The sequence below is a fragment of the Salvelinus fontinalis genome, chromosome 6 (genome assembly GCF_029448725.1).
Source record: "Salvelinus fontinalis isolate EN_2023a chromosome 6, ASM2944872v1, whole genome shotgun sequence".
Taxonomy (NCBI): domain Eukaryota; kingdom Metazoa; phylum Chordata; class Actinopteri; order Salmoniformes; family Salmonidae; genus Salvelinus; species Salvelinus fontinalis.
Genome location: NC_074670.1, coordinates 27,737,302 through 27,757,443, shown reverse-complemented (window position 1 = coordinate 27,757,443; position 20,142 = coordinate 27,737,302). Strand labels below are relative to the sequence as shown.

Sequence of the window (20,142 nt, the reverse complement as noted above, 5' to 3'; positions counted from 1 at the left end):
AATGGGCCTCTGTACACATATGTAGATATTCCATTAAAAATCAGCCATTTCCAGCTACAATAGTCATTTACAAAATGAACAATGTCTACTGTATTTCTGATCAATTTGATGTTATTTTAATGGACAAAAAAGTGTTTTTCTTTCAAAAACAAGAACATTTAAGTGACCCCAAACTTTTGAACAGTTGTGTGTACACACATACACTTGTTTTTTGTTAATGTGAATCACATTTTTATTTGGCGTACCCCGGACAGCATTGAGCATACAAACCCCAATTTGGGAATACCTGCTCTAGCATATTGTTGTTTCCATACCACCTTTCATTACCAAAGAAAATCCTCTTTATCCGAAGTACGGCATGCTCTGACACAGGAAATGTGAATTTGATCCAAAATTAGCCTAGGTGAGACTAGTGAGTCTTCTACAGTGTAGTCATGTTATTTCCCTCATTGACAACCTCATAAATTACACATTTTACATTTGGAGAACTGTTCTTATGAGACGGAGTGCAAACACAAAAGTGAACTCTCATTTCCCCTCAACTTGCGTCACTACCCTCTGTGATATCTCCAACTTCCCTCGGGCACAGCAAAGGTCAAACAATACCTGCTCTGTGGCTGATTTCCATAGCTGTCTCAAGCATGCCTGATAAGATAGGCCAGAAATGTGCAATGCTTCCTTCCGCCATGAGCACCCCCCGCCCCCCCAGTTCCCCTCCTTAAGCTGTAGGTGAAAGCCTCAGCTACAATAACCAGTCTGGTTCTGACCGTTCTACATGTATACACTATCAGTGACGGACATATGCAAAGTAAGAACATGGGTAATTTCCGGTCTGTCGCTCAGTCATTTTACGGCATATATGCAAGAGGATTTCAATGGCATGTCATTTTATTTTGCATATCATTAAATTAATTGAGACTGGATGCATTACATCTTGTGGTACTCGGAGATAAAATACTGCCTTGGTATCAAGACCTGATTAAATATGCAGAAGAAACTCAAGTTGGTAAAATAGTGTGAGCAACAAAGGATGTGGTTAATATTTGCTTCAACTGTTGCACCGCTATGATTGTGGCGCAGTCAGAGCTGTCAGATGCATTATGTGGAAAAATCTCAAACTAAATAGCTAAAAAGGTGGTCACTGACATTATGCAACATTGTAAAAGATCTTTGGACTGCTGTTAACTGATTTTATTGGCAACTCAGAGGTTGAGGCACCCAAGTAGTTCTGGTGGACTTAGTTTAATAATCATGTTTCTGACAACTGAGGATGCAGCTGAAGTGATACCGTGCTGGTCTGCCTATGACACACATACAGGCGTGGTTACCACAGAAGTTTAATTTCTAGGAAATAACCTCACAGTGCATGTTTGGGGGATATGGTGTGAATAAACACATTTGACTGTGTGTATGTAGATGACTATGAACAACACAGGAATTCATTTGTGTATGGGTTTACTTTTCAGCACCAGAAAGTAGCACAGTGCAGGCGTCACTGCTGTCTTTTCACAAAATCTCCCTCCCTTCCGAGAAGTAGAGCCTCAAAGTTCACAGCAGGTTAACAGTCAAACTTCTGCTTTGAGACAATTGCAGCCACAAAGTGAATAAAGTCACATCCTTTATTCATTGCAGTCACAAAAGTGAATAAAGTTGCATGATTTTATCCTTTAAATCATTTAACTTCAGGAGAGTACAGGAATTTGCCTAGCAAGATGCATCAGGAGGGTTAGTGCTAGTTTGTTGGGTGGAACTGCTGTACACATTCACTGTCCAGATGATCTTGCCTCTATTGAACCAATGCCAGATACCATGTGCAATCTTTATGCTCATATTCAAAACATATACCTGCGAGCACATTTCATTTACATGGATATAATTTGGAAATGAAACACTTCAAATACAAATCAGCATAGTCTTGAGAATGGAATTTTCAATTGACTTTCAAACTTCCCCCTCCCAGTAAAGCCTAGTGCAACAGCCACAAGATTTCCTTAACCAGGAAGTCACATTGCATCAACGCAAATGCATTGCCAGGCAAGACTGTCAAATCTACCCCAAGGAACAGGAATATGGACTTATGAATGTGGTGTAGGAGTAATAGGGGATTTATGACATACATGCATGTCATAAGGCAATTAATTGCATGTAAAATAAAGCCTTTCTGCTGTAAGCACTTTCTATTTTCAATGCCCACAACCTGGGTATACCTTCTTAGTTGAATTCTAAGGCCCGCAGTGGTCAGTTCAATGCAGGTTCTGCCTTTCTTACACCAATCCCTGTATGTACATGTATGACTAATATCACAAGGAATAGAAACAAGTCATTTGAGCCAACTTTATGGTCAGAGGCGGAACTTTGCCATTGTGAATTATAGCTATTAGCTAGTGCTTTTCCATCTTGATTACTTAAAAAGAGAGGTGAAAATTTGCAGATGAATTAACTTTGTACGAGTCTAAATTCAACTATACATTTATTACAAAAATAAAATGTCTGTACTTTTTACATTAAATAAAAGCGCCATTTAACAGGTCCATTAGATTTAAGTAGTCAGATGAATATATTTGGAGACTGTTTCCAACAACTACCAAATACCCTCAAATGGCCTCAAACAAAAAAAGACACCAAAATATTGATGTGGGAAAAAAGCAAACTTGAGCTTGACACCAAAGCGCCGTCCCAATTCAGTCCGTCACTATAATCCAACAGACTGACCCTCTTCTTTGACTAAGCAGGACATCACTGGGTAGTCATTCCAACCATGGTGATATTAAGGATTTCAGAGAACTTGCGGAAATAGTCCATTTTCTTCATTGGAAAAAAAGTAACAGGCAAGTCTTTTATAGTTCAATTCACCTGATCAACATGGCAATTGTTGCCCCAATCCCAGCAACTCCAGCAAAGGCTAGGAGGGTGTTCCTTACTGAGGACTCAGGATCTTGTACATGAAAGAACTCTACAAATCCATCCTGAGAAAGAGACAAGAAGCAAAGTTAGGTTCATGATTAGCTATTGAACAAGTAAACTAAATAAGATTTAACTGTCCTCAGATTAGCTCACATTTTCAAATGACTCATGGACCACATTGATGACTCACCCAAGCATTGTTTTTGACCAGCCAGTCCCTTTGGTCAGAGAGGAGGTATGTGGCAATCTCTTGGCCCACCAACTCAACGCAGTGTCCCCTGCCCCTCTCCTTCAGGTGCTGGCTCACCACTGCGCCAAATGCCACCAGGCTGACGACGCGACCCCAGTTTGTGATCCCATCACTGAACATGGTCTTGGCCACAGAATTGATGACGCTCATGTCATCGCATCGCTCATCCAAGCCAAGTTTGGCGATCATACCTATAAAAAATAAAAATAATCTAGGTCTGAGTAAAACGAACTAAGCATATTACTGATAATATTGCTATGTTATTAACCAAGTTAACGCATTAGGAGCTCAGTACTACCTTTAAACAGAAAATTAGGATATACAGTACCATAAGGACCTATAGAGATCATTACTGTAAATCTACGTACCATTGTATGCGTATCGGTGCTTTGCTATTACGTCCTCCACCACTCGCTTCATCGTCGTAAGAGGCTTGCTTTGCTTCCATCGAGGCTGAGACAGTACAGTGTATTCCACCAAAAAATTATCAATGAGTTGTCTGGTATCATGTTCCAATACTTCATCGCCCGATGGACAATTCGATAGTTCAGGCCCACATTCTGACGCCATCTGAGGAGTGCAGGGCAAAGAGTCGTCATTGTTGCTTCGGTCTGACAAATGATTATCGAGGACGTTGCTTTTCACGACATTCACCCCTAACGTCGTGGGTCGTGGTGGAGTATCGCCAGTCCCATTTCCCAAGTCCACTTTAGACTTCGGTGACGCCAAAGCACATACCGCCCCGTCGAAATAGTACAAAGGGCTAGCATCATCAGCTAGGTACGAAGATCCTCCATTTTGAAAATGCAACATCGTATTGGCTCGTGCAAACGACTTCGACAGACTCATCTTGGCTTAACGTTTAAAGAAACAAGCGTTTGAAAAATAAAATATACACTTCGAGCTGTTATTTTACGAAAAGCTAGCGGTTAGCTACTTTGTTGCTCAAAAATCACACATCGTTGACTGCTAACTACAACAGTGAGTCTGGTGCGGAAATGACAAACCTTTTGTCGTGTAACGTTTCAAAAGCCAAAAGTGGGAGGGACTTCGACTGCCTATCCCATTGGGCCCCCTCTTCCTTGAATTAGCTTTACAAATATATCTGGGATGTTTTTCCAATAACATTCAGATAAATACATCCACGAAGAGAGGATATAAAAATGCATTTTCTCTGCATTGAACGGTACAGATAAATACATTTTACGTTTTTATTGGCTGGGGACAGTGTGTACACTTTGCTATATCCCTTCAGAGACCATTGATAAATAGTGAATGCGGAGTTCTGCTGTCCCCTGGTGGCCAATGACGGATTGTGATCATATACTTTGTATGTAATTTATCAACATATAAAGTGGAGATATCCTGCCCTGTGTAGCTAGAGACAGTGTGTGTGTTGGTTATTGGTTTCTGTTGTAAACGTCAACAGGACTGGTGATCAAATCAATAATGTGAGAAGAACATTGAAAAGAGCAAAAAGCAATTGATATTCATGTAAAAGTTTATTTCAAATACTGACAAATTCACGCCATTACTTCCACACAACTGAAACATCATTAGTACTCATGTACTTTCAAATTTCTTAAAATCAATATTTTGTTTTGTCTCCAGCTCCACAATCAGCATATCCTGCTGTAAACCCCCAGTTTTTGGGAGCAAGGGTGCTCCAGATATCCCTGCAGTTATCTTGGGCCAGGATAAACTTTTGTTGTAGTTATGCAGTGAGTAAGATAACTTTAAAACATATTTACTGTATGCTAAACAAAAACAGGTTAGGTAAGCAGCACAAGGTATTTTAGAGCACACAGTCATTTTCATTTGTTTACATTCTGGCACATACTTATCATGGTTGAACAGGAGACATGGTATTTTAACATACCCTCCTACAGTTGAAGTCGGAAGTTTACAAACACTTAGGTTGGAGTCATTAAAACTTGTTTCTCAACCACTCCACAAATTTCTTGTTAACAAGCTATAGTTTTGGCAAGTCGGTTAGGACATCTACTTTGTGCATGACACAAGTCATTTTCCCAACAATTGTTTACAGACAGATTAATTCACTGTATCACAATTCCAGTGGGTCAGAAGTTTACATACACTAAGTTGACTGTGCCTTTAAACAGTGTGGAAAATTCCAGAAAATTATGTCATGGCTTTAGAAGCTTCTGATAGGCTAATTGACATCATTTGAGTCAATTGGAGGTGTACCTGTGGATGTATTTCAGGGCCTACCTTCAAACTCAGTGCCTCTTTGCTTGACATCATGAGAAAATCAAGAGAAATCAGCCAAGATCTCAGAAAAAACTATTGTAGACCTCAAAAAGTCTAGTACATTCTTGGGAGCAATTTCCAAACGCCTGAAGGTACCACGTTCATCTGTACAAACAATAGTACGCAAGTATAAACACCATGGGAACACGCAGCCCTCATACCGCTCAGGAAGGAGATGCATTCTGTCTCCTAGAGATGAACGTACTTTGGTGCGAAAAGTGCAAATCAATCCCAGAAGAGCATCAAAGGACCTTGTGAAGATGCTGGAGGAAACAGGTACAAAAGTACCTATATCCACAGTAAAATGAGTCCTATAGAGACCTAATTTGAATGGCCGCTCAGCAAGGAAGAAGCCACTGCTCCAAAACTGCCATAAAAAAAGCCAGACTACGGTTTGCAACTGCACATGGGGACGAAGATCGTACTTTTTGGAGAAATGTGCTCTGGTCTGATGAAACAAAAATATAACCGTTTGGCCATAACGACCATCGTTATGTTTGGAGGAAAAAGGGGGATGCTTGCAAGCCGAAGAACACTATCCCAACCATGAAGCACGGGGGTGGCAGCATCATGTTGTGGGGGTGCTTTGCTGCAGGAGGAACTGGTGCACTTCACAAAATAGATGGCTTCATGAGGAAGAAAAATTGTGGATATATTGAAGCAACATCTCAAGACATCAGTCAGGAAGTTAAAGCTTGGTCGCAAATGGGTCTTCCAAAAGGACAATGACCCAAAGCATGCTTACAAAGTTGTGGCAAAATGGCTTAGGGACAACAAAGTCAAGGTATTGGAGTGGCCATCACAAAGCCCTGACCTCAATCCTCTAGAAAAGTTGTGGGCAGAACTGAAAAAGCGTGTGCGAGCAAGGAGGCCTACAAAACTGACTCAGTTACACCAGCTCTGTCAGGAGGAATGGGCCAAAATTCACCCAACTTATTGTGGGATGCTTGAGGAAGGCTACCGGAAACGTTTGACCCAAGTTAAACAATTTAAAGGCAATGCTACCAAATACTAATTGAGTGTGTAAACTTCTGACCCACTGGGAATGTGATGAAAGAAAAATCTTTCTACCATTATTCTGACATTTCACATTCTTAAAATAGTGGTGATCCTAATTGACCTACGACAGGGAATTTTTACTAGGATTAAATGTCAGGAATTGTGAAAAACTGAGTTTAAATGTATTTGGCTAAGGTGTATCTAAACTTCTGACTTCAACTGTATATCCCTTAATACATTGCTCCATACAAAGCCAGACAGTGCACAAAAACTTAGGAGAGGAATTCTTGATTGCTGTTGTTTCAACAACCTTCATTTCAGCATATCCAATTAAATTATTTGACACTTTAATAAGCCATGCTAAAAATATTTAGAATTCTGCACGGTCTTTCTGTTCAGATTCAAGTAACAAGTTGGTGTCAATTAAATTTCAACTCCAGCTGGCTAGTTCCCAAAATGGATTGCATTGATCATGGGTAGAATTCCAATTCATATCCTAATTGAAATGTAATTAGACCCCCAACCCTGGAGTGGTTAGTGAGTCTCCCATTAGCAGATATTCACGATAAGAATGGGTCCGATTGTTTGAATCCTAGGACAGGCGTTCTTTATTAGGGTAATATCTCAGTTTAAAAGATTTGTCATCGACTGAATCAGCAGCATTTACACACATTCATATTATACAGATTAATGTCTCTGTAGTAAAAAATATATATATATATGAAGCTTAAGTAGTGTATTCAATGACAGGAGAAAGGAAACATTGAATCAGAGAACTACAAGTAGTGAAATCAACAAAAATAAAAAATAAATCCTCAACCCCCAAAAGCCTATTTACACCTGTTGGGACAGAGAACAGTAGCACATTCATACTAACCCAGACAAGCACACCCAATGCCAATGATCTTCTTCCCTGCAATTAGACACAGGGAATATTCAAAAGGTGCCAAGAAAGGAGTGATCAAGTGTGTATTGTGTGATACATTGAGATAGGACAACTAATTCAGGTGATAACATAGCCTACAACCTCTGACCTTTAAACCAGAGTACAAGCATTTTACTTTTGTATGATTTATCTAACACACCTCTGACCATAATTATTTGGCAAGTTGTACCATACCAACACGTGTGAGCAGGGTCAACTAAGTCCACACTCACACTTTGCCCCTCCCCCTGTCATAAAATCCCTTCCCTTTGCCATTCGTCAAGTAAGCATATCTCTAAAACACGCTGTGTCCCAGTTAGGTCTGTGTGAGCCAGGGGCCAGTCAGGGCCAGTTTATCCGGTGGCCGACTGTTTACCCCATTACTGACGTCACAGATTTTTATATTTAGAATGTCAATACGTAAGGCTATATGCTTTAGCAGTACACTGGGAGGCTCCTACTATGTTGAATTTGAAGGAGAGACCGAGGAGAGGTTTAGCAAGTAATGTAATTGGGAACTAGGTAATAATCTTCTATTACTGGAAGAGTTTCTCAACAGGAGCTGCCATTAACAGTGAAAAGAGCCAGATTGTAGTAAATGGCTAATACGTGACAATGAACAAACAACCCTTTATGAAGACACAAATCATAACAAAATGTCATTTCTCAACACAATACAGAAATTTACACCGAATTGATCCCCTACAAATCATTTAGGCTTTTTGATGTGATGTAATAGCCACAGAACTGAGATTTAACTTGAATATTAAACAGTTGCTTCTTTTCCCAGCCTTACAAATTATACATGGGTATTCAGTTTGCTTTGCCATTGCTTTCACCATGGGCAGCCTACAGACAGAGTGTGTGGATTGTCAGGACATTGAGAGGGAGGGAAGGTGTGGAGAGTGACCATGGACATTCCAGGGCTCCATTTGGTTGCGTGCTACTTCCTATCAGTCGTCTAACCCCTCCAGATTTGCACATTTCGTTACATGTTACAATCATGCAGCATATTTAAAAAAGAAGAGCAACAGGGAGTCAAGAATTAAAGCGACATGAGCAGAAAATGTGCAGTTTCATATCTGTTCGTTCAGGTCAGCGTGGACGACCTTGGATTTTTGTTTGACAGAACATGAGATAAAGGAAACCACAAATCAGTTTCCACATTTCCCTCTGATTACCACTCCCTTCCTTTTGGATACTTCACCATGGTTCCCTTCCCTCCCAGATTTGGTGTGCAAGCAAAATACGCAAACATCTACACCCAGCTTTGACGAGAACACAACATCGAAAAATGTGGAGCGATCATGGTTCCCAACTCCCTCGTCAACAACATATTTTGGTGTTGTTCGGGATGCAAAAACGTACTGTACATAATACAAAGTGCATTAAACTCAGCCTCCCCGATGGCACATCTACTTTATGTACCTCTGAACACCAAACCAAGACATAAGGGAGGCGATGGAGCAGAGTGCGCAGAGGGCAGAGCTGTGTGGAGTGATGGTAGAAAAGGTCCCAGCTCACCTCCCCTCCCCACCATACAAGCAATATGTACTGACTTTCACAGCTCTCCCCGATATGTTAAAGCCAAGTGGAGCCTGGAGATGACTAGGGGGGGGACATTGTTGGGGGACAGGTGAGGAACGTTAGCTGGGGGCCTGGTGGATGGGTGGAGGCTAGGCTAGCCTGCTAGTTTGCTGGTCACCAAGGAGGACCTCCTCTGGGGCAGGTCCTGTGGCGTGGGAATGTGGTCCCCTGTGACGAGGTTCTTGTCGGGGCCCGCCACAGGCAGCTGTTTGTTCTTCATCTTGGCCTTGGCCATGTTGTAGTCACCTGAGTCAAAGTATTTTTGCTAGGGGGGGGGGGGCAAAAAAGAAGGAATTCAATTCAGGTTGTCTTGAGTAGTTCTGCTCGTTAAAATTAATAAAAAGGCAGATTTTCATTGAAGCTGGTTTATTCAACAAAAGCAATGTCACAAAAGAAATTATTGCGACGTGTCATGGAAACGGCAGAAATAGTAGAAACGTTCTAAAGATCTTCAATTTTTATCCGTTCGACAGGGGTGGATTTTCTTTTGTCTAACTTTCTTTATTGCGACAAATGGAAACAATGTTTTTGGAATAAATGTAGTTACAGTGGCAAGAAAAAGTAGGTGAACCCTTTGGAAATACCTGGATTTCTGCATAAGTTGGTCATAAAATTTGATCCGATCTTCATCTAGATCACACCAATAGACAAACACAGTCTGCTTAAACTAATAACACAAACAATTATACGCTTTCATGTCTTTATTGAACACACCGTGTAAACATTCACAGTGCAGGGTGGGAAAAGTATGTGAACCCTTGGATTTAATAACTGGTTGACCCTTCTTTGGCAGCAATAACCTCAACCAAGTAGTAGCGGATCAGACCTGCAAAACAGTCAGGAGGAATTTTGGACCATCCCTCTTTACAAAACTGTTTCAGTTGATCAATATTCTTTGGATGTCTGGTGTGAACTGCTCTCTTTAGGTCATGCCACAGCATTTCAATCGGGTTGAGGTCAGGACTCTGACTGGGCCACTCCAGAAGGCCTATTTTATTCTGTTGAGGCCATTCTGTTAATTTACTTCTGTTTTTTGGGTCGTTGTCCTGTTGAGTCACCCAACTTCTGTTGAGCTTCAATTTGCAGACAAATAGCCTAACATTCTCCTGCAAAATGTCTTGATAAACTTGGAAATAAATTTTTCTGTCCATGATAGCAAGCTGTCTTGGTCCTGAGGCACCAAAGCAGCCCCAAACCATGATGCTCCCTCCGCCATACCTTTACAGTTGGGATGAGGTTTGGATGTTGGTGTGCTGTGCCTTTTTTTCTCCACACAGTGTTGTGTTCCTTCCAAACAACTCAACTGTAGTTTCATCTGTCCACTGAATATTTTGCCAGTAGCGCTGTGGAACATCCACTTTTGCAGACTTCAGATGTGCAGCAATGTTTTTTTTGGACAGCAGTGTCTTCTTCAGTGGTGCCCTCCCATGAACACCATTCTTGTTTCGTGTTTTACGTATAATAGACTCGTCAACAGAGATGTTAGCATGTTTCAGAGATTCCTGTAAGTCTTTAGCTGACACTAGGATTATTCTTAACCTCATTGAGCATTCTGCGCTGCGCTCTTTCAGTCATCTTTGCAGAATGGCCACTCCTAGGGAGAGTAGCAACAGTGCTGAACTTTCTCCATTTATAGACAATTTGTCTTACCGTGGACATCAAGGCTTTTAGAGAAACTTTTGTAACCCTTTCCAGCTTTATGCAAGTCAACAATTCTTCATCTTAGGTCTACTGAGAACTCTTTTATTCGAGGCATGGTTCACATCAGGCAATGCTTCTTGTGAATAGCAAACTCAAATTTTGTGAGTGTTTATAGGGCAAGGCGGCTCTAACCAACATCTCCAATCTCGTCTCATTGATTAGTTGACTACTGACTAATTGGCTTTTGGAGAAATCATTAGCATGGGGGGGGTCACATACTTTTCCCAACCTACACTGTGAATGTTTAAATTATATATTCAATATATACAAGAAAAATACAATAATTTGTGTGTTATTAGTTTAAGCACACTATGTTTGCCTATTGTTGTGACTTAGCTGAAGATCAGATCAAATTTGATGACCAATTAATGTAGATATCCAGGTAATTCCAAACGGTTCACATATAGTGGCAAGAAAAAGTATGTCACAAGTAACTATAAAGCTCCACTACACATTTGAATTCTAAATGCCTACTGCTTAATCAATATTTTCAACTATAAAATAATGTTTCTTTGCAGGACAAGGATTGTCCTGACTTTCAAGAATGCCTAAATTGCTTCGTCTTGCTTTTCTGGTTGGCTGGATGCAAGTTTCAATATCCAGTTATTTCAGCTCTACAGGAGTGCAAGTTTCACCATGGCGATACATTGGCACATGAGAATTATTAGAATATGGAAATATTAGTCAATTATTGCATTCTATACATGCTGGCTTTCACTGGCTATACCCGAGACATGAAACCGATGTGTGGGAGGGCAGAGGCTGTCGCCAATTAATGCGCAATTTGCCTAAATGGGTAATGGAAACACTTCAACCACTATTGTCATTTGACACTAGGTTTTTGCTCAAAAAATATATACACTGCTCAAAAAAATAAAGGGAACACTTAACCTGATGAGGACAGAGGGCGCTGTTTTCACTTTGGGGGAAAAACGTGCCCAATTTAAACGCCCTCGTACTCAATTCTTGCTCGTACAATATGCATATTATTATTACTATTGGATAGAAAACACTCTATAGTTTCTAAAACCGTTTGAATTATATCTGTGAGTAAAACAGAAGTCATTTGGCACAAACTTCCTGACCTGGAAGTGGAAAATCTGAAATCGATGCTCTCTTCTGGGTCCTGCCTATAAATGGGCATGATACCTATTAGTATACATGCACGTCATACACCTTCCCCTGGATGTCAAGATGCAGTGAGATAAGAAATGGAGTGTTTATCTTGGTCTGAGATGGAATACGTCCTCTTGGAATGACGTGTCACCCATTTCCTGTTTTCAGGAAGGCGCGGGGTTGGACCTGGATTTGCCTTCTGAATAGCTTTCGTTATAGGCGACTACTATCTCCGGCTTTGATTTTATTTGATACATGTGACAATATCATCGTAAAGTATGTTTTTTCAACATAGTTTTATTCGATTTTTGAAATTTATTCGGGACGTTAGGCGTGTTGCGTTGTGTGCCTTTGTTCAGAAAGGAGAGCTTCGCGCCACTTGGCTAGTGCGCTTGCTAATTCAAGAGGGAAAATGGACGTTCTAAATCCAAACAACGATTGTTCTTGACAAAGGACACCTTGTACAACATTCTGATGGAAGATCAGCAAAAGTAGGACCCATTTTAGGATGTTATTTCATATATCTGTCGAACTGTGTACTATTAGTTTTGCGCCCAGGTTTTGGGCACTCGGTCGACATAACGTAAGCCTTATGTGGCAATGAAGTTATTTTTAGAATTCTAACACGGCGATTGCATTAAGAACTAGTGTATCTATCATTTCCTATACAACATGTATTTTTTAGTTATGTTTATGAATAGCTATTTGGTCAGAATATGTGTGTCAGAAAAAGTGTCAGAAAAAAAATCCGGACGTTGTGGGAAAAAGTAGCTACGTTAGCACAACGTATAACCACTGATTTCAGCTCTAAATATGCACATTTTCGAACAAAACATACGTGTATGTATAACCTGATGTTATAGGACTGTCATCTGATGAACCTTATCAAGGTTAGTCAAAAATTATATATCTTTTGCTGGTGTGTCACGATCGCTAACTTTTACTGCTGGGAAATGGCTTGTGTTTCTGGCTATTGTGGTAAGCTAATATAACGCTATATTGTGTTTTCGCTGTAAAAGACTTAAGAAATCTGAAACATTTGCTGGATTCACAAGATGCTTGTATTTCATTTGCTGTACACTATGTATTTTTCTGAAATGTTTTATGATGAGTATTTAGGTATTTGACGTTGGTGTCTGTAATTATTATGGCTGCTTTCGGTGCAATTTCTGATTGTAGCTGCAATGTAAACTATGATTTATACCTGAAATATGCACATTTTTCGAACAAAACATAGATTTATTGAATATAAATGTTATAAGACTGTCATCTGATGAAGTTGTTTGTTGGTTAGTTTGGTTGGTTCTTGGTTAGTTAGGTTGGCTTTGTGCATGCTACCTGTGCTGTGAAAAATGTCTGTCCTTTTTTGTATTTGGTGGTGAGCTAACATAAATATACGTGCTGTTTTCGCTGTAAAACATTTTAAAAATCGGACATGTTGGCTGGATTCACAAGATGTGAAAGTTTCATTTGCTGTATTGGACTTGTTAATGTGTGAAAGTTAAATATTTCTAAAAAATATATTTTGAATTTCACGCTCTGCCTTTTCAGCGGAATGTGGGAGGAGTTCCGCTGGCGGAACGCCTGAGCAGTAAAGGTTAAACAACACAATCAAACTGTCCACTTAGGAATCAACACTGATTGACAATACATTTCACATGCTGTTGTGCAAATGGAATAGACAACAGGTGGAAATTATAGGCAATTAGCAAGACACCCCTAATAAAGGAGTGGTTCTGCAGGAGGTGACCACAGACCACTTCTCAGTTCCTATGCTTCCTGGCTGATGTTTTGGTCACTTTTGAATGCTGACGGTGCTTTCACTCTAGTGGTAGCATGAGACGGAGTCTACAACCCACACAAGTGGCTCAGGTAGTGCAGCTCATCCAGGATGACACATCAATGCGAGCTGTGGCAAGAAGGTTTGCTGTGTCTGTCAGCGTAGTGTCCAGAGCATGGAGGCGCTACCAGGAGACAGGCCAGTACATCAGGAGACGTGGAGGAGGCCGTAGGAGGGCAATAACCCAGCAGCAGGACCGCTACCTCCGCCTTTGTGCAAGGAGGAGCAGGTGGAGCACTGCAAAATGACCTCCAGCAGGCCACAAATGTGCATGTGTCTGCTCAAACGGTCAGAAACAGACTCCATGAGGGTGGTATGAGGGCCCGACGTCCACAGGTGGGGGTTGTGCTTACAGCCCAACACCGTGCAGGATGTTTGGCATTTGCCAGAGAACACCAAGATTGGCAAATTCGCCACTGGCGCCCTGTGCTCTTCACAGATGATAGCAGGTTCACACTAAGCACATGTGACAGACGTGACAGAGTCTGGAGACGCCGTGGAGAACGTTCTGCTCCCTGCAACATCCTACAGCATGACCGGTTTGGCGGTGGGTCAGTCATGGTGTGGGGTGGCATTTCTTTGGGGGGCCACACAGCCCTCCATGTGCTCGCCAGAGGTAGCCTGACTGCCATTAGGTACCGAGATGAGATCCTCAGACCCCTTGTGAGACCATATGCTGGTGCGGTTGGCCCTGGGTTCCTCCTAATGCAAGACAATGCTAGACCTCATGTGGCTGGAGTGTGTCAGCAGTTCCTGCAAGAGGAAGGCATTGATGCTATGGACTGGCCCACCCATTCCCCAGACCTGAATCCAATTGAGCACATCTGGGACATCATGTCTCACGCCATCCACCAACGCCACGTTGCACCACAGACTGTCCAGGAGTTGTGGATGCTTTAGTCCAGGTCTGGGAGGAGATCCCTCAGGAGACCATCCGCCACCTCATCAGGAGCATGCCCAGGTGTTGTAGGGAGGTCATACAGGCACGTGGAGGCCACACACACTACTGTGCCTCATTTTGACTTGTTTTAAGGACATTACATCAAAATTGGATCAGCCTATAGTGTGGTTTTCCACTTTCATTTTGAGTGTGACTCCAAATCCAGACCTCCATGGGTTGATAAATTTGATTTCCATTGATCATTTTTATGTGATTTTGTTGTCAGCACATTCAACTATGTAAAGAAAAAAGTATTTAATAAGAATATTTAATTCATTCAAATCTAGGATGTGTTATTTTAGTGTTCCCTTTATTTTTTTGAGCAGTGTATAATTTTGTAGGTGCGAGGTCATTACGTCCAGCTGTATTTATTGACACAAGATAGTTAAACGGAAAGTTAAATCTCTTTTCTTTGTGAACTTTCTAAAATGTTAAAAATAACAAATATCGGACAAGTTAATTCAAACATCGCTACTGCCACAGACATACCAAGGCAATCTGAGATCCTCAAATGCAGAACGTATTGAAATGTCTTAAAGAGGAGTATTCGAAGCCTATGCGATTTCCTAGTCAAGTGGTCAACAAGGGTGTGTAGGCGTTTGTTCCAGCCTCACTAACATGCTGAATCAAAAGCATATATTATCTGTGTCTCTCCAGGAGAAGGGTTCCACCTACCCCTTTCTGTAGCCTCTTCATGAGGAAGTCGGAGCCTCCAGGCTTTTGGCCCAGGCCGGGGTACTTGGCCTTCAGCTTGACCTCTTCACCCTTCACAAGGTTGGCATTCTTTTCCTGAGAGTCCTGTCCAGACAAAGAAAACATTTCAATGTGCTGTCATATGGGTGCTACTTGCTATGTGCAAGGAATTTAGCTAGAGGGGAAACATCTAAATAGGCCTATGTAGCCTACGCCTATATATCCTTCATCATAATGTCAGCCATGATGCGCAGAGAAGAACAAGCATAGGCTTTTAAAATAGACATTCTCCATTTAACTGTCCTGATGCCTAGTCACCTTACCCCTACAATTATCTACCTCTATCACTCAAGTATCCCTGCACATTGTAAATATGGTACTGGAACTGACTGACCCTGTATATAGAATGCTTACTTACTTTTGTGTTATTCTTATTTCTATTTCTTGTGTGTTTATGTTCTACCTTATGTTGTTTTTAGTATTACATTGTTATTGATTACTGCATTGTTGGGTTTAGAGGTTGCAAGAAGGACATTTCACTGTACTTGTGACATTAAAACTTGAAACTAATAAGAAGGTTATAAGATGGTCTGATGATAAAACAAAAAGATTACTGGGCTGGCACTGTGCACTTCAGAAAGGATTGCATCTGAATCATATAGCCTAACCCTACTCATATTCAGCTGTGAAGTGGGCTAACGCCATGAAAATGACTTGAGGGAGTTGAAGCGTCTTCATAGTATGAGTCACACTCTGCACGCTCTCCTGCAACACTCTCTCTCACGCCCTCATGGTTGCCTGCGATAAACAACTCACTCAGAAAACGAGTGTTATGATTGAGTAAGAATTAAGTGACTAAAAAGCAGCTTCACATCCATTATTTCCCCGTATCTCACACACTTTTCCTCAGCTAATGTGGATAAAACAGCCTTGTTACCCGTTTTCCCATCCCTGACATGTTATTGGTGCCATAAAAACAGATGGCTTTATGAGGGGGAAACAGTTTGTCTGCAAATATGTACAAGCCATGGTTATTTATGGTTATTGAGAAAAATATTATACAGGAACAGGCCTTGAGTAATTGCTGACCAAAGTCTAGGTACACAGAGCTTGCAGAGTGGTTCGAGTGTTCACATGACACCTTCATGCTAAAGCTTTTTGTAAGGTGTAAGCCTATGGTTTTACTGGAGGCAACTCATGCACTGGACAAACTGGTTTACCCTTTACTGCCAGTGTGGAGTCCACGGACAGATGTGAGTGGAAAGTAGGCTAACAGGACACACCTTGTTATTGCCCACAGTCCAGAGACTCTGGGCAGAAGTCAGCATAACATGTATTCTCTATCGGGGCAATTCCACAGTAACAGAGTGAAGCTGAGACTGATTTTTCACTTTAAAATGTCAAAACAAAACCCAATGATTACAAAGTTAAACAAACCATACAACTCTATGCACAAGGACTACTTATAACAATTTCCACAGAAAATGTTGCAATTTTTATTTTATTTTTTTAACTTACAGAACAGTGCAGATGCAAAGTTTGGTAACAGAATGACAGCACAAACCATCATTATTTTTGTATCTGCACTGTTCTTCAAGTAAATGTGTTTTGTAATTTTTTTGTTTGGAAACTTAAAAGTAGTCCTTGTGGATGCATGTTTATTTTTTTACTATGCAATCATTGGTTTTTAGTTTGGCATACATTTTAATTGGAAAAATCTGAGTCTCAGCATCACTGTTTAGACATTACTTATCTGGCTAAATAAAGCTAAGAAAACATTGAGAAACCCACAAAACCCTGCAATCGAAGTACAGGAGAATATCTGCCATTCCATGCAGAGGACAGTAAACACAAAGCTTGCTGGAGCAGTGATAATAGGTGACTCAGGGTAGAGAAGCAGATGAACAGATTCCCTAGCTGATTCACTTGGATCCATTACAAAAATGTAAAAGTTGCTATATTCAGCCCCAATGAGGGAAAATGCAAGAGTGGACTGGATACTTTTCACTCCCTCAAACGGTTCCAAACTGCTAGACCCATAGTAGCTAGCTACCATGAAATGTTATTTTCTCACATGACCAGTTCCGCTTCTAGTCATTGTATCAAAATACCATTGCATTAAAAGCACCCATTATCATTGATAAGACAAATGGCATCAGTGTGGCATCAGTGCCTTCCCTATACCTAATAGTCAATGAATACTGATGATATGAACAGTGGATTTGTCAACAGACCTCTGACCTTCACCAGCATCCACTCAGGATGCTGCCTGTACAAGTGACTTTTCATCCGTTGAAGTCGGAAGTTTACATACACCTGAGCCAAATACATTTCAAATCAGTTTTCACAATTCCTGACATTTAATCCAAGTAGAAATTCCCTGTCTTAGGTTAGTTAGGATCACTACTTTATTTTAAGAATGTGAAATGTCAGAATAATAGAGAGAATGATTTATTTCAGCTTTTATTTCTTTCATCACATTCCCAGTGGGTCAGAAGTTTACATACACTCAATTAGTATTTGGTAGCATTGCCTTTAAATTGTTTAACATGAGTCAAACGTTTCAGATAGCCTTACACGAGCTTCCCACAATAAGTTGGGTAAATTTTGGCCCATTCCTCCTGACAGAGCTGGTGTAACTGAGTCAGGTTTGTAGGCCTCCTTGCTTGCACATGCTTTTTCAGTTCTGCCCACAGATTGTCTATGGGATTGAGATCAGGGCTTTGTGATGGCCACTCCAATACCTTGACTTTGTTGTCCTACAGCCATTTTGCCACAACTTTGGAAGTATTCTTTGGGGTCATTGTCCATTTGGAAGACCCATTTGTGACCAAGCTTTAACTTCCTGACTGATGTCTTGAGATGTTGCTTCAATGTATCCACATAATTTTCCTCATGATGCCATCTATTTTGTGAAGTGCACCAGTCCCTCCTGCAGCAAAGCACCCCCACAACATGATGTTGCCATCCCTGTGCTTCACGGTTGAGATGGTGTTCTTCGGCTTGCAAGCCTCCCCCTTTTTCCTCCAAACATAACAATGGTCATTATGGCCAAACAGTTATATTACTGTTTCATCAGACCAGAGGACATTTCTCCAAAAAGTGCAATCTTTGTCCCCATGTGCAGTTGCAAACTGTAGTCTGGCTTTTTTATGGCAGTTTTGGAGCAGTGGCTTCTTCCTTGCTGAGCGGCCTTTCAAGTTATGTTGATATAGGACTCATTTTACTGTGGATATAGATACTTTTGTACCAGTTTCCTCCAGGTCCTTTGCTGTTGTTCTGGGATTGATTTGCACTTTTCGCACCAAAGTACGTACATCTCTAGGAGACAGAACGCATCTCGTTTCTGAGTGGTATGACAGCTGCGTGGTCCCATGGTGTTTATACTCCCGTACTGTTGTTTGTACAGATGAACGTGGTACCTTCAGGCGTTTGGATATTGCTCCCAAGGATGAACCAGACTTGTGGAGGTCTACAATGTTTTTTTCTGAGGTCTTAGCTGATTTCTTTTGATTTTCCCATTATGTCAAGCAAAGAGGCACTGAATTTGAAGGTAGGCCTTGAAATATATCCACAGGTACACCGCCAATTGACTCAAATTATGTAAATTAGCCTATCAGAAGCTTCTAAAAGCCATGACATAATTTTCTGGAATTTTCCAAGCTGTTTAAAGGCACAGTCAACTTAGTGTATGTAAACTTCTGACCCACTGGAATTGTGATACAGTACATTATAAGTGTAAACATCTGTCTGTAAACAATTGTTGGAAAAATGACTTGTGTCATGCACAAAGTAGATGTCCTAACAGACTTGCAAAAACTATAGTTTGTTAACAAAACATTTGGGGAGTAGTTGAAAAATGAGTTTTAATGACTCCAACCTAAGTGTATGTAAACTTCCGACTTCAACTGTATATATAGCTAAGCCTAATATCCGCGCAACACTGCAAATAACATTCACAAAGCATAGGGGACTGAAAACGAGTATGAATCAATAGATCTAGCTTATACATCATTAAAGCTTTGTGTGACTGATCCGCTAGCATATAAGTAACTGTGATGATTGACCCTGGTTTCAATTGAAACACAGATTTCAAAGGATAGGCTATGGTATTGTTTGTATTTGTCTCGAAAAGCCGGAAGACTCAACCTCAACTACTGCAGTGTCAGGATAGACCAATACGGCCCAGGCATATTTTATAACCTATGGACCAGCGAGCCACAATGGCACAAGGGAAAACGGAATAAATAACTCAATAATACAGTACATACGTTATTATTGATTATCGGGAGACACGTAAATCTTACTCAATACCTTTCCAAAACATTTATACACACTGTCATTGTTGGTAAACGAGACGTTTACAGGTTAGATGCTATAACGAAAGCTAACTAGCTAGCTATCAAATCAAACACTTTACTTGTAACGCGTTACAACGAGCTAGCGTTATAGTTAGCTGGCCAACTCAAGATAGTGTCATGATATTAAACCCACCTGTTTCTCATCCTCATATTCCATCTGAGTATCTGATAGATTTTCGGACGACATTACGCAGCTATAATGGACTGGAAGTCCGATTTGCTTGAAAACGCAGGTTAGAATGTATGCAGGGGAGCTCCTCTAGCTTCCACAAATCTAACCTGCCTCTTGTGAACAAGGCTCTTCGACAACAAAAAAAGCTACACATTTTGTGACGCCGTCGTGTGGGATTGCCATTTGTGACATACATATACAGTAACCAATGGTATAAGGAAACACGTGGTATTAGATACCGGGAGAGCCAATGAAATGCTATTATGATAGAGAGATGCTGATTGACAGAGCTGTGTCCATTAGAGTGCGGATATTCAATCTGTGCGCAGCGTTGCATCAAACTACACTAACAACAGAGCCACAACATAATCAACTTAATTTAA

The 20,142-nt window shown here is 40.8% G+C and overlaps 2 protein-coding genes across 2 annotated transcripts; both read right to left on the bottom strand.

Annotated features, from left to right (window-relative positions):
- Positions 1 to 1,438: 1,438 nt before the first annotated feature.
- Positions 1,439 to 4,173, bottom strand: mcl1b (MCL1 apoptosis regulator, BCL2 family member b). Its single transcript, XM_055925875.1, has 3 exons — positions 3,523 to 4,173; positions 3,095 to 3,345; positions 1,439 to 2,966 (listed from the first exon to the last, which is right to left on the bottom strand). Exons 1-3 carry the CDS (start codon positions 4,001 to 4,003, stop codon positions 2,850 to 2,852), a joined length of 849 nt encoding a protein of 282 aa, XP_055781850.1. The 5' UTR covers positions 4,004 to 4,173; the 3' UTR covers positions 1,439 to 2,849.
- Positions 4,174 to 4,637: 464 nt separating this feature from the next.
- On the bottom strand, positions 4,638 to 19,910 carry ensab (endosulfine alpha b). The gene is made up of 3 exons (XM_055925876.1): positions 19,721 to 19,910; positions 15,209 to 15,331; positions 4,638 to 9,201 (listed from the first exon to the last, which is right to left on the bottom strand). Exons 1-3 carry the CDS (start codon positions 19,772 to 19,774, stop codon positions 9,031 to 9,033), a joined length of 348 nt encoding a protein of 115 aa, XP_055781851.1. The 5' UTR covers positions 19,775 to 19,910; the 3' UTR covers positions 4,638 to 9,030.
- Between the last annotated feature and the right edge of the window lie 232 nt (positions 19,911 to 20,142).